This window comes from Cantharellus anzutake, assembly GCF_015039405.1.
Source record: "Cantharellus anzutake strain C23 chromosome Unknown EI90scaffold_38, whole genome shotgun sequence".
NCBI lineage: Eukaryota > Fungi > Basidiomycota > Agaricomycetes > Cantharellales > Hydnaceae > Cantharellus > Cantharellus anzutake.
Genome location: NW_024066988.1, coordinates 385,912 through 399,585, shown reverse-complemented (window position 1 = coordinate 399,585; position 13,674 = coordinate 385,912). Strand labels below are relative to the sequence as shown.

General features: G+C 49.4%; 5 protein-coding genes across 5 annotated transcripts; 4 read left to right on the top strand and 1 right to left on the bottom strand.

Moving 5' to 3' along the window:
* The first annotated feature begins 42 nt into the window (after window positions 1-42).
* On the top strand, window positions 43-1,580 carry EI90DRAFT_1641581 (uncharacterized protein). The gene is made up of 4 exons (XM_039051991.1): window positions 43-355; window positions 422-712; window positions 770-1,420; window positions 1,485-1,580. The coding sequence occupies exons 1-3, from the start codon at window positions 317-319 to the stop codon at window positions 1,367-1,369; spliced, it is 930 nt and encodes a 309-aa protein (XP_038913855.1). The 5' UTR covers window positions 43-316; the 3' UTR covers window positions 1,370-1,420; window positions 1,485-1,580.
* A 1,048-nt stretch (window positions 1,581-2,628) lies between these two features.
* EI90DRAFT_3066266 (uncharacterized protein) lies at window positions 2,629-3,696 on the top strand. Its single transcript, XM_039060943.1, has 2 exons — window positions 2,629-2,874; window positions 2,933-3,696. The coding sequence occupies exons 1-2, from the start codon at window positions 2,820-2,822 to the stop codon at window positions 3,421-3,423; spliced, it is 546 nt and encodes a 181-aa protein (XP_038913854.1). The 5' UTR covers window positions 2,629-2,819; the 3' UTR covers window positions 3,424-3,696.
* Window positions 3,697-8,201: 4,505 nt separating this feature from the next.
* EI90DRAFT_3126552 (uncharacterized protein) lies at window positions 8,202-9,302 on the top strand (the record flags this gene model as incomplete). The annotated part of the gene is made up of 4 exons (XM_039063927.1): window positions 8,202-8,252; window positions 8,328-8,350; window positions 8,419-8,638; window positions 8,706-9,302. 4 exons carry the CDS (start codon window positions 8,202-8,204, stop codon window positions 9,300-9,302), a joined length of 891 nt encoding a protein of 296 aa, XP_038913853.1.
* A 57-nt stretch (window positions 9,303-9,359) lies between these two features.
* Window positions 9,360-10,435, bottom strand: EI90DRAFT_1640647 (uncharacterized protein). The gene is made up of 3 exons (XM_039051990.1): window positions 10,319-10,435; window positions 9,602-10,257; window positions 9,360-9,540 (listed from the first exon to the last, which is right to left on the bottom strand). Exons 1-2 carry the CDS (start codon window positions 10,319-10,321, stop codon window positions 9,610-9,612), a joined length of 651 nt encoding a protein of 216 aa, XP_038913852.1. The 5' UTR covers window positions 10,322-10,435; the 3' UTR covers window positions 9,360-9,540; window positions 9,602-9,609.
* Window positions 10,436-11,230: 795 nt separating this feature from the next.
* Window positions 11,231-13,170, top strand: EI90DRAFT_3219217 (uncharacterized protein; the record flags this gene model as incomplete). Its single annotated transcript, XM_039066468.1, has 4 exons — window positions 11,231-11,453; window positions 11,541-11,634; window positions 11,883-12,018; window positions 12,085-13,170. 4 exons carry the CDS (start codon window positions 11,231-11,233, stop codon window positions 12,679-12,681), a joined length of 1,050 nt encoding a protein of 349 aa, XP_038913851.1. The 3' UTR covers window positions 12,682-13,170.
* Window positions 13,171-13,674: the final 504 nt, after the last annotated feature.

Below are 13,674 nucleotides of genomic sequence, written 5' to 3'. Positions count from 1 at the left end.
ACGTGCCTGTTCCTTAGGCTTTCCTAAACATTTCGAGATCATGTGCTGTGAATGAATCGGTCATGAAAGGGCTGTGAGGATTGCGCGGACGGTCCGGAAGATCTGCCCATACAAACAACTTCAAGGGAATAAGCACAGTCAATACCAAGCCTGCAGGTTTTGAAAACTCGGCCCTCCTCTTCCATGGCATTACCCCCTATAGAGGGATGTGCAGAGTGGGGAGGGGAAAGTTAGGGCCAGCGTCGACATTTGAGACCTGATTTTTTCTCAGCCGCGAACAACTCCCGTCTCCGAATTGACGCCAGCTTCCCTTCTAATGAGCGACGATCTTGGAGCCTCGAAAAACAGCGCCTATGTGAGTCACGAAATAAGAATCAAGGGTGCCCTTGCCTAACGTGTTGTCACAAACTGCCTTACCAAGGCTCCAGCCACGACAGTCTATCATTTCCAGAATTTGTCCACGGCCTTCAACGACTCATCGAGCTTCCCTCAGCCGTACCATTACCCACCTGACATCATACTCGTTACAAGACCTACATATACCGCGTTTTTCACCCACTACCACCGTCTCGTCACGGAGTCGAATAATCAATTTGGAAGGTTACTGGAGAGCTGCAAGCCTCCAAATGACCCTGGCTTGCCTAGACGACGTCCCATTATTTACGTGGACGAAAACGAGCATCACTTCAACTGTTTTTTGATTGCCCTCTATGTAAGTTGTCAGAACGCATCCTGTGCGTTGGATCTTCAATATTCTTGCCGTTGTCAGAATTGGTCGTCTCAACTATACAAACCGGACACAGGAGTGTTTTCTCACGTATTCAACCTGGTGATAAAGTATGGGTTTAAGGTTCGAAGTGTATTCTCACCGTCGTCGGGAGGCTTCCAGGACTTGGTTCGCACAGCCGAAACTGAAGCGTTAAGGATGTACACCCTTGCAGCGCATTGGGACTTCGAAGAACTCGCCGTTTCGGCTTCCCGTTATGTACTCCGGGTCGCGGATACCATCCAAAATATAACGGACGACCACGCAGAAACCATCGGTCCTCGATATCTCCTTCGTCTTATTCAGCTCCACGAAACTCGTAAAGCCAGGCTCAAAGAATTGCTCTTGATCCCGCCTACTTTGCACGTGGATGACACGCCAGCTTGCGCACGACCTCAGAGACTGTCGGTCCTGCGAGCCTACGGCTTAGCGGCAGGATATGTCGTTTGGGAGAAAGCAGCCGGTGTGACTGTGCAGGAGATAAAAAGCATTCTGTTTGGGAATATTGGAACGAGCATTAGTTGCCCAGTGTGCTCCGACGCCGTTCAGAGGAACATCGACCACGTCCTAGACTTGTGGTCTCAAATGAAAGATACTATTTAGGGCACCCCTTGACCGCTTCGATGACTTGAAACAAGGTCCTCCCAAGTATTTGTAAGCTCAAAGTTGTGCACGTTGACATTGGACGGTAGCTCACCACATCATGTACTCCCGTAAGATTTCAGTGCTCCAGTGCCTCTTCATGCCCATGTGGGTCTTAGAAGAGCAACGTTCGTGGTTGTGTGTTACGGAGGCTTTACTCACGATGGATTTGGTAAGTCCTTACTTGAGGGTGTTCGTTCAGCTACTCACACGCCACCTTGTTTGTATTCAGCTATGGACCACCTCAGTAGAACTATATTTTCATGTCTAGCCCACTCTCTTCAATGATAACCGGACAATATATGTCATTCTGGAAACACGATGCGAAGTTTTCGCCTGATCTCAAGCTTTTGCGTGGACTTGATTGAGCCTCATCAGGTTATCCGACGCCAATTGCTTGGCCCATCGCTGGTCTCACCTGCAACATGATAGCCCTGATTTTCCGGTACCCCCATATTCCGATGCCTCCAACTCGCCTAGACTCGAATCTATTGCGGCCTTGTGGCCACCGCCCAAATGGCTGCCACTGATTAGCTCGGGTTTTTAGGCATGAGTGACAGAGAACGCTTCTGCCGGCATCAGCATTGACAGCGCGGGTGGTTTCGTCATTAAGGATGTGCGCTGACATGAAACCTGAGCTTTCTGATGAATACTATGACATCAGCGGGGGACTTACCATCGGGGCTGCTAAATTTCACCTACTCGATATGGACGCACAAACGTTGACCTTGATCAATGTTCAATTTCCGGGCTATAATGGAACCCTCATTTACATTATCGCTACATACTACCACCTAAGGCACGGACATGACCGGTTGAAGTAATGAAGAGAACCCTCAACATGTGGCAGATGGCTTAAGAATGCTAACCCCAGCTGCCACTCATCCATATAAGTTGCCCCCTTTCTCTGCTTGCACAGGCCACACCAAAAATCTTCGACGGCGTACATCACCCACAAGACCACCGCCACGAACGTTGAGCGCATTGCAATATTTTTTTCTGAAGTGCTCTAGACCCGTTCGTTCTAGGGTTTCGCTGCGATATTAATTAGGAAATATGGCCCTCAGCACGTTTGACCTCTCCCCTGCCTCACCGGCAGATTCGGTCGATGTATCCCCAGTCTTCAACATGGATACACAACACCAGCCACCTTACGATGTCCCATCAGATCTCATTCTGCTTTCCGCAGAACCAAGAATTATGTTCTACACGCATCGGAAGTTGCTGCTGAACAAATCAAGAAACAATTTCGGGCAATTCTTGGCTCCCGCCCCCGCCGATGGAACGGAGCCGAGATCCGCAAGCGGTGCCCCACCCCAAGTCTCCGTTCCAGAGAGTTCGGAAGTCATCAATTGCCTTCTGCACCTGTTATATGTAGGCGCCGTTTCTCTTTGCAGATGGGAGAATATTCATGTTAAGGGATTTAGGGGGGATCTATAAGCGATCCACACCTGTCCCTGGAACTTCTAAGCGACATATTCGCGGCGTTAGTGAAGTACGGCTGCCCGTTAGACACGGCCATACCTCCATCATCGGAAGCCTTCGCATACCTGCTACTTCGGGCAGATGAAGATCCCCTCCATGTCTACTCACTAGCAGCCCATTACTCGTTTGAAGAGCTTGCCGTCCCAGCGTCAACCAAGGCACTTCGCATCCGCCTCTCAGACGTCGGCGAACACTCAGCAATCATCATGGGCGCATCATACCTGCTTCGTTTGGCGCATTTACACTCCGACCGATTAAGCGCATTGAAATCCTTGCTGCTTAGTCCTCCTGCATTGCATGAGGATACGGACACGTGCAAACTCAGAGATCGGCTGAGTGTACAGAGGGCATTTAGTCTTACTGCTGGGTATCTTGCATGGGAAGCCACGGCAAGTGTTGGAACGGATTGGATCAGAAGCTTCTTCGAGAAAGTCATTGAGGATATCGAATGTCCTCTGTGTTGGGAAAATGTTCGACAGAGGATGGAAGTGGTGCTGGAGAAATGGGAGGGGACCAAGGCAACGATATGAAGGAGTCTAGTGCGTGTTGCAGCACTTTCAAGTTTTCTTGGGTGTTTTCGGAGAGCGCAAAGAACATAAGGCTTTGGGGATCCCATAACAATCAACGGAAGTGACGCATATCGCATATGATGACACCAGCAGTCTGTCCCGCCAGCTGGTGCATAACCTGTTCCAGTGTACAGATCAGTGGCGTCGACCGATAAGAAATATTATTGTTATTAATTCGGTAGTGCGATGCACCTGCCACCGACGCAATCTGTGAGATTTAATCAAACAGTATCGTGAGATGAGGTACTGGGAAATAAATGGAGATCAATTCCCTGCGGATTTTGCTCTGAAAACGGGAAACTATTGAGTTATGTGGCGACTTGGTGGCAAGGAGCCGGGACCCCATGTGTATAAACAGGCTCGTGATTCTAGCTTCACCTACAAGTCGACTGCACCTCATTAGTGGGTTCCGCGAGAGAGTCTAGGCAGGTTACCAGGAGTGAGTCCTCTCTGGTCCACAACGAAATTAATTTTGAGGGGTTAACGAAATGAGAGATAGATAGCCGAATGCATATGCGAGTCACATTGGAACACCCCAGGTTGGCTCAGCAAACTATGCCACGAATTTTTGCTTGAGGGAGACTTCATGGACGATGCACGGATGCACCCATTCACTGTGCCTGGCGGCGTATGCCGTACTGTAACATGTGACAGCGATGGGACTCGTCACGTTTGCTTAGATGTCTATCAGCCGTGTTATTGGTTAGCCACTGGTCGTGGCACATTCCCGCCTTATCTAGCCACCTTATCTTCGCGTTCTCTATCGGGCACCTCCCTTTGATACCTCTCCCCTCTCACGTCCCCTTACCGGTTCTCACCAGGACATTACTCTCTTGCCCCCTCCGGTACGTTTGAAACCCCTTTGTTCGTCATAGAGGCTGGAGTCCTGCCTATGAAGTCCCCACCTCACTGCCCTCCCGAGACAATTGCGTAAGCGATATGATAATCCAAGAATCATTTGGTGCCATACTTCGGTCTCCCCGTACCTATCTTGGGGGCTGCCTCAGCACTGAGCTCTGTGCCTATCTGAAGTGACTGAAGTGCCACCATGAGGCACATTCGCGAGAAGCCTTTCCATGTGAGGGTGTAGTCTTTCAGTCACATCGTTGTTTGATTCCGGAAACTCTGCCTTTGCGTAACGGAACCGGAATAAATTCTTTACAAACCCTACTGTTTATTATCGAAATACAGATTGACGACCGAGCCTAGGATGAGCATATTCCTCGAATCGCACTGATCTCCATGCCTTGATCTGCATCGCTGCAGCCCACGAAGGGTGTCGTGCTGGGTACTACATGTTCATTGTCAAGGTGTCTACCTTGAGTGCATCAAATCGGGGTGATCCGCATAGGAGAGCCTTCGGCATGAGAAATGACAAGAACCACCTTGCTTTTTTTGGTGAATGGACATGTACCATAACACTCCTGCCGCATGAGGGGAACCACGCAGGATCGAGCCATCACGGGTGCCTAACTGCTTCATCACCTTTCCAATCCACTTATCCACCAGAAATGTGGCTTCGGCGCCACACACACTCCTGCTGCTTGCGCGGAATGAAAATCGCGCGGGTTCGGTAATGGGCTATGTGGGCTCTTAATCCGTTCATCTACTTGTGTGGCTTGATACTCAATGGCAGGTACTGCCACTAGACCCAGCTACGTTTTTCACTTGTATCATTAGATTTAAGCCCCATTTACTCCTAGTTATTTCAGAAAGTCAATGTATGTGCCGTTGTGTCGATTGATACGTGTCAATAAACGAGATCAGATTTCATCGGAGGGACATTGGAGAAAGTGGAAAAACTTGAATTTTGGTTGCGATGGCCAAAATACAACGTCCAAGAAAAACACAGCAACTGCAACCCTTGCAATCTCTCATGTCACAGTTCATGCTCATGGAATTAAGGGAGAAGCAGGCTGTGGTAAGGACATCGAATTTCGATCAGTACCCCTGAAAATCCTTCATCCTGTCACATCACTAGAGGGCCCCGAATATTATATACATGCACTACCTAGCTGTGTGATCAGTTCAGCGGGCAAGGAATCACATCGGATCGGCGCCAGATCAGGCCGGTCGGAAAAGTCGGGATCTCTCCAGATCGGATCGGAGGCTGGAGATCGAGCCAGTTTCTCACGCACTACGCCCCGTCTTCGGTGTATTCTTAGACAAGGGCCAACTACTCTTCTCATATTGAGGATGAGGATGAATGGTCTGAATACAGCTCTTCTGAAACATGTGTTGTGGTCCGGAAACTTCTTGTTCCGATATCAACATAACATCTTAAGTCCTTACAAGTAACTCCGCGCTCAGAAAACTTCGCACAAATATATATTACAAACATAAGAAACCGATACGTCAGAAAATCTGAAGGAGTCGGGAGTCCAAATGAATTCTAGTCGTGAGTAGATTGAGGTGGTTCGGCAAGAACGTTACAGCGAGTCCAGTTACCTAAGCCCCGCAAGAAAGACGAATCTGAGAATTCAGATTCCACTTCATACCAAGCATGCAAACAAAGGTAGACAGAGTGTGAGAACCGAAGAGATTGGCGAGCGGGACCTAGCGTTGAGGGGAAGGGAATAAGAAACATTAGCAACTGCGAAAGAGTGTTAGTGAGAGTTTGAGCAAGGTAGGAAGGATGGCGGAGATCCAGGAATCAACAGGTAGAGCAAGTTTGTGGTACGGCGTATCGAGTAATGCGTTATATGGTCGCTTTAGCCCCGCTTACGATCGCGAGCGCGAGATAAAGGCCAGCGGATGGTTATAACTGAAAAGGATCACCGCTGCTGTCTAAAAAGAGAGAGAGAACGAAGCCAGTGCAATGAAACGAACAAAAGACAAGAGGGGAGCACGTCAAGGATACAAAGAGAGACGTGGCGTGGAAAAATTGACATTGAACAGCACTATCCTGTGTTAGCTGAGTCCGAACAATAGAACAGATGACGCTGTACGAACCTGAAGAAAGAACATTAGGGCCAAGTACAGTCATTTCCCTCAGGCACGTACGCGACCCTCTTTCTCACAGGTGCGCACAACGATAGGGTAAGGACGAGAAGCACCAATGCATGTGCTGTGTCGATTGTTAACAACCCCGCCTGGGCCGTGGGAACGTGGCTGTGCAAAACTCCAAGCACGCTGTTCTGCCCAACACACACAAGAGCGACATGGCGAAGACCGAACTGGCGCCACTGCTACCAATGCCGAGTCTGGAGTGGATTCTTACGTGCATCCCGGTGGTTACTGTTACTTTCGCTCTTGTGGACTGGCAAGAAACGCGTCCGATCTCGAGCTCACCTAAAGGGTGTTGATATCCTTGCTTCTTAATATCCAATCGCTAGACCAGTCGAAGCCATTCTGAGCTTACCCAAATGAAGGGACCTCGCAATCATTTCCCACGCTCCTCATTCGGGGAAAACGGGCCCGGTGGCACGGCGACGCAGTAGTGCTGGTTCTTAAGGCTAGGCACTTCCTGTGGCTTAGAATTGGGCTAGCTTCTTATCTCATGGTTGGGCTTCCTAGTGCACCGTGATCAACTTCGCCGCTGGCCTAGGCTCTGGAGGCTGGGATCGTAGGAAGTGACCAATGCAACTGGTCCCGACCCCATTTTGGCTTCAACAATTCATCATTATGCGGGGTTCTTCTGTAGCTCCAATATTCTAGCGTTGGTGCTTATTGCCATTTTTAAAATCCCAGGCAAACTCCGTAACTCAATAAATCGCGCTTCAGACACTATTGCTCACCCAATTTTCAACCAATCTCCGTGGTTCAAGGTGCGTCCGAATGCGCCGAAGTAGGGAAATGTAGTTATGTAGGGTACATGTACAGATCAGTTTTAAATAAGTGTCCCAAATGCAAGTAAATTTAGAAGTAAAGCAAACAGAAAGCCTATTTGTGTTTCAGACATCTTTTGACGCCAATTACAAGCTGAAATGGGCCTCCAGTATTGTGCCCCCATTACCCAAATTCCCACGGGTTTTGGCTGTGGGAAATTCAGATTTCAGGTCGTGGGAATTTGGGTGTTGGGAGCGGTGAGGGCACAATTCTGTATAACTGGAGGCTCATTTCAGCTTGTAATTGGTGTCAAAAGCTTGGTATGGACGTATGGATGATATCTAAAGCACAAATAGGCTTTGTGTTTGGTTTTCCAGGCTGTATTTATTTATTTTATTTATTGCATTTGGGACACTTTTTTAAAACTGATCTATACCCTACCTAAAATACATGGTTACATTTCCCGCTTTCTAACGTATGTTGAATTGTGAAGATTGGTTGAGAATTGGGTGAGCAACAGTCTGAAGCACGATTTTTTGAATTACGGAGTTTGCCTGGAGTATTTTTTTCTTTTTCTGGAACCCTCTGGGCGCAGGCAGGCTGTGCCTGAGAGTCTGTAGGGAAGAGGCGAGGCTCCCGGGTAGGGGACCTTGTCCCGAAGATGCCGTCGCAGGGAAATGCGTTGTGTATGGGCTCCCGTGACCTAGGGTGGGTATAAAACCAGTCTTCGGGGGCTTAACTGGGCTTCGCTCATTTGTCAGGGTTATGCCTTGGCGGAGCTCAGCATTGAGGCCGTTTTTGCAGCGTGTTTATCGATTCGCGGGGGTTGCCTGAAATTTTAAAACTAGCGATAAAGCACTCATTTAAAAGGTTCTTATGTATCATCGATCCATCCAACTGGACTTGTTGCCACTGTTCGTGTCTCTCCATCCACCCTCGTCTCCGATTATACGGACTCGTAAGGGGCGTGAATGGGTGACTCGCGCGCACATATTGACCAAGACTTTATATTCCCTCCATTCGTGCGCGCTTTGATGATTCCCTCGTTAAGTGGTGCTGATTGCGGGGATGACCATGACGCCATCCCATGTGACTAGGACGACCTGTGCATGGAGGAGAAGTGCGAGATCTCGCCAGATGCCTATGTTCCGTGTCTCATCCCGGTGTCAACGACCTTTCATCCTGAAGCGGAGCATCCAGCACCGTACAACCTCCCTCTGATACCATTCTGCAGACCTCGGACGATGTCTCCTTTTACGTCCATCGCACATTACTGGATAGCAAATCTAACAACAACTTTGGAGGGCTCCTTGTTTATGGTGTGATGTGTGCTCTCAGAGGTGCACGGAGTCTGTACATGCTCGAAGAAACGGCATCTGTTCTAAACATTGTGCTTCATATCCTATATGTACGTATGAAAAGTTCTGCTTTGCTTGCACTTACCCGCTTCTGACTTCTTAAATCCTCATCACCAGGGAATCTCCTCTCGTAGATACTGTCCTGACATTCCTGTCATATCCCAAGCATTCGACATGTTGATCAAATACGGTTGTCCGCTTTCAACGTGCGTTTTGTCCAAGTCGGAGATATTTGTCGACTTGGTGTCCCATGCATCAGATCCAGAGTCGGACCCCCTCGAGATGTACACACTTGCCGCGTCAAAGGGGTTCGAAGAGCTTGCAGTCCCATGTTCATCGTTTGCGCTTCGCACGCCCATCTCATCTATCGAGAATGACGCTGCAATTGCAATGGGGGCAATTTACCTCTGGCGACTGGTGAAACTGCATAACGAGCGAAGGCAGACGCTAAAGAGGCTGCTTCTTCAGCCGCCTAGGGCACATGAAGACACGACTGCATGCGATAAGGAACGGAGGAACGGCGTTATAAGGGCGTACGGGCTTACCGCGGGCTATGCTGCGTTGCAGCCAACGGTCATGGTGACGGGGGATTGGATCGGGGATGTATTTGAGAAGATGATTCAGAACGTTGGGTGTGGACTGTGTCGAGACGACGTGCGCTCGAAGGTTCAGAGCATTATCGCTTGCTGGGCGAATGCGAAAAGGACGATTTGAAAAGGTGGAATTCGGAGGATGTGGTGTTGTCGTTGGGATAGGGCCATGTATTTTCGCAGTGGGAAGTGAATCGCAGTAAAGAAACACTGGGAAATCCAGGTGTGTTTTACGGTGGGATACCCCTGGGGTCCCAGGTAAAATACTCGGAATACGTGCGCTAATTAAAACCTGGACCCCCGGCCCTTAAAAAACTTGCCGAATATCGGGGTTCCCCAAACACGATCCGTTGAGGATTTACCTGTGGGTTCAACCGTGGGCAACAGCGATATTAACCATGGTATCATATTATGGGATTCTGCCATTGTATTCAGCGCGATAGGAACATGTTGTATTTCCTTATGCCAATACAGCATGGTGCGAGCGGAGAAAGTGAACTGGATGGTGCAAATGGGATGATTTCAAGTGATGAATGACATGACGCACCGTAATCCGCAGCAAAACGCCCAACAAGTGAATATGCGAACAGAGGAAGAAGCGGCCGGTACATGCATGATAAGAGGCATGAGATGAGCGTCGCGACATCATGCGAGAAAAGGGCAACTCGAAGAATGTAGTGCCCCTGATCGGTGTATGAACATGTCAACTGATCGCACAACGATCCACCACCCGATGGGGCTAATTCTGGTGGCCTGTCCCTCAGGTAACCGTGAAGCATAATATAGAGCATGTGGCAGCTCGTGGAGTGCAGCGGATCGCAAAGTGGAAGAGAGTGGGTGGGCAGCGGAGACACCCGCGGCGTGATTAGAGGGATATGCGGATACAACTGAGGGCACACCAATTTGTATGGTGGCTGGTTGTACAGAGGAGCTCCGGATGAATAAACACCTGCTCCAAACTGGTGCACGTGGTCGAACATATACATGTTGGCGAAATATCCCGAGACCGACAGACTCAAGATCATGAGAAAGGACACTGACCACAGTTCCCTCAGGACCAGATTGCCAGCGAAATTTGTCTGATCGGAGGTACTGATGTCAAGATCGGCACGCATTCGTGACGGGTTCATGTTGACTCACCATAAATCGGTTTGATGAGGGAATGTGGGCGCCTCTGGAAACCAGGGGGGCGAGAAAGAAGTGCTAACCATGGATAAGGACATGAAAGGAGGCGACAGTGTGCGCAAGGTGAACAGCGTTCGAAAGTGATAGTTGAGATGAAGGCAAGTTGAATTCAGTTTCGACCTCGCGCGCACTACCAAAGATGTAAATTTCAATCCCAAATTTTTAGGCGCGTAATTTACGTATTTAATGCGCTTCACATCGCTTGAAATTTTGCATATCACGCAGTGTACGTTTCGGGGCAGAAAAGGTGCAGATGCTAAAGGTAAAAGCTCTTTAAAAAAAGCCCTCACTGGAACGCAAGCCGCTGGGTTAACGTGGGCACATTGTGGGACGACGCGCCAGAGATTAATTTGAACGACTCCTGAGAACGCCCCCCAGTGTATGCACTGGAAAGTGGGGCCACTTATGGCGCAGTGTCTCTGGTCTCTGGTCTCAGTCTTCAGATAGTGATTTCCCACGATCACAGCCCGTTGAATCTGGCCGCCTCCACTGATCGCCAACGAGAAAGGCAGCTCTGAGCCACTTCTTTATGGCGATTTCGAATTTTCGATTCCTGGATGCTATGGCGCCCTCCAATCGACCACCTATTCTACACTATTCGTACGGTATTATGCTTTAATGACTCGTCAAATAGAATCTCGGGACGGATGCTTGTAATTCTGGGCTACGGATCTGGATCTTTCTGGGAAATTTTTCTTGTTGCGTCGGATTAGAGTTCGGGAATAGCCCAGAATCCGGAGCATGGTTTCGCCTCGTTTGGGTTGAGGTCCCGGTGGCTTCGGGGTGTGGCCTTCGTGCGCTTGTGATTCCCTGAGGCCCTTCATGCAACCAGAGGTTTCTTTCCTGATGAGGAAATTCCGAACCATTATGTGCGGGTCTTGTTCCGCGACCTCCAATAGCCCAATTCATCAGTTCCGCCGATCGTCGTGGGGCGAGCGGAGATGTTGGAGCGTGTCAATTATTGATTTTGACAAGGTCTCGTTATTGGGCGATCATCACTTGGAGAATAACCATGAGAGCCGTACTGCTACGGCGAAGCGTCGGTGCCAGGTGAATAAGACTTTCGATTCCTTCGCTGAGGTCGCGTCTGGTGGGGGGGGGGGGGGCGAGGGGCGAGGGGCGAAGCAAAGCTAGTAAATGAATCCATTTAATTATGACGTGAAGTTTGGATAATCAGCCTTACGTGGACAGGGCACTTTGGAAGCGCGAATTGAGCGACTTCTGCAGAACATCCTTGCATGGGACTCGTGGCTCTGCACCTCAACCAACTCGTATCTGGATGGGCACGCCCAACGGACAGTCCCAAATTTCTAGATTATCAATGATGGTAAGACCTTTCGTTGTTTGTGCACTGGCTCACAGCATCGATATGCGTTAGACTTCGGACCTTTTCGATTACGATCCTGTCTCTGTCTCCACCGCCTTTCACCCTCGGACGGCCTTCCCAATCCCCTTCACCATATTGAACCAGACATTACATTGCAAACCCCCGATGATATTTTATTCTATTGCCATCAAGAACTCCTGGCAGGAAATCTACGAACGAGTTCTGTGGCTTCTTCAGTGCTGGGCCTTTTGCAACTGATGGCACTGTTCCACTCTTGGTGGTGACGGAAGGGGCCGCCATCATCAACTGCATGCTGCACGTTCTCTACGTATGTGTACACTTGATTGAGAACGGTACATTCCCACCCCCCTAATTCCCGATTCGCTTTTTCTAGGGAATGTCGTCCCGCATATATTGTCCCGACATCTCAACCATAGCAAAAACGTTTACTGCCCTTGTAAAATATGGATTCTCCCTCCCAGAAAATGTGCCCTCAACCTCGGAGATATTCACGGATCTCGTCTCGCACGCGGCTGACCCAAACTCGGACCCTCTAGAGGTCTATGTCATTGCGGCTTCTCATTCGTTTGAGGAGCTCGCCGTTGTGTGTTCCTTTTACGCGCTGAGAATGCCACTATCAGACATTGATCAGAAGAGTGCCGTCGATATGGGCCCTGCGTACTTGCTCCGACTTTCTAGATTGCACGAGTATCGCAAGGGAGAGCTGGATAAGCTGTTGTTGGTACCACCTGCGATGCATGAGGAGACGTCGACATGTGGTCGCGAACATATGCATAGCGTCATGCGGGCGTATTCACTCACTGCTGCGTACCTCGCTTGGGAAGCGAAGGCGGACGCCACTACCGAGTGGATCAGTGGGTTTTTTGACAGGGTGATAACGAATGCGGGCTGCAGCCTTTGTCGAGAGAATGTAAGAAGGAGAGTGCAAGATGTTATTCAGGGGTGGTCCAGACTCAGGCGCACGATCTAAGAGGGGGATGCTCTTGATAAGTCTCTTCTCCAAAACCCCCCTCCTTTCACAAGAGAATGGGACCCATTCTCAACCAGAGGTCTTCTGTCTCTGGGCAGGGTTTTCCACCCTAGTAAAGCCTATCAGAACATCCCTCCTGTCGTTCCAGATCCCTATTCTCCTCCCCCACAATATACCCACCCTCATAATTTATTGCACGCAAACCACACACGTTGTGACATGTGTCCATTATTCTGTTCGAAAGCTGTGTCGATTGTTTTGTAGTTGCTTCTCAACCACTCATCCATATGCTTTCCTTGATTCCCGCTGGGTCCTGCAAACTTCTGCATAAACTGACATCTCCAGGCATAAGATCCTCAATTATATTTGAGATCCCTCGGTCCATTCTGTCGCGGGTGCCGCCTTCTCCGCCACACCAATCCCGTTTAAATTCTGCCCGGCCTGTATCATACCTTCCAACTCTGTGAATGCACCGCGTCGCACAACACAACAACTTTTGCCCCTACAGCATTCCAATCAGCTTCCACTGCGATTGACCTAAGCAACCCTCCTATGAAATCGCGATACCCTGCCTTGAACCCCAACGCTGTGATGAATGAGAATAAACGAAGGATGACTTGCTCGATCGGTAACCCCTCCAGAAAACTTTGACCGTTTGCTCAGACAACAACTGAAGTGACCATCGGCTGGCGATTGGCCAATCGCCCATTGTGTGACGTTGCAGTTTAATCTGCAGCAGAGGGGAGAGTAGTGGGCGTTCTAAGAGTTGTGTTGTTGTGACTAGCCCGATATGGATATAGCGCTCGGCGGCTACACTCGCGTCATGATGAGGGACTGTGGGACAAAAGCTATTCTAGATAAGAGGGGCAGTGGCTATAAAGGTGACAGTTATCATTAGGTGTGTATATGTGGTACTTATAGCACAACAAGGCTATGCTAAGGGTTGGACGGCGCACAGACGCATTGAAGAGGCGGTGTCAGAATGGATGTGAG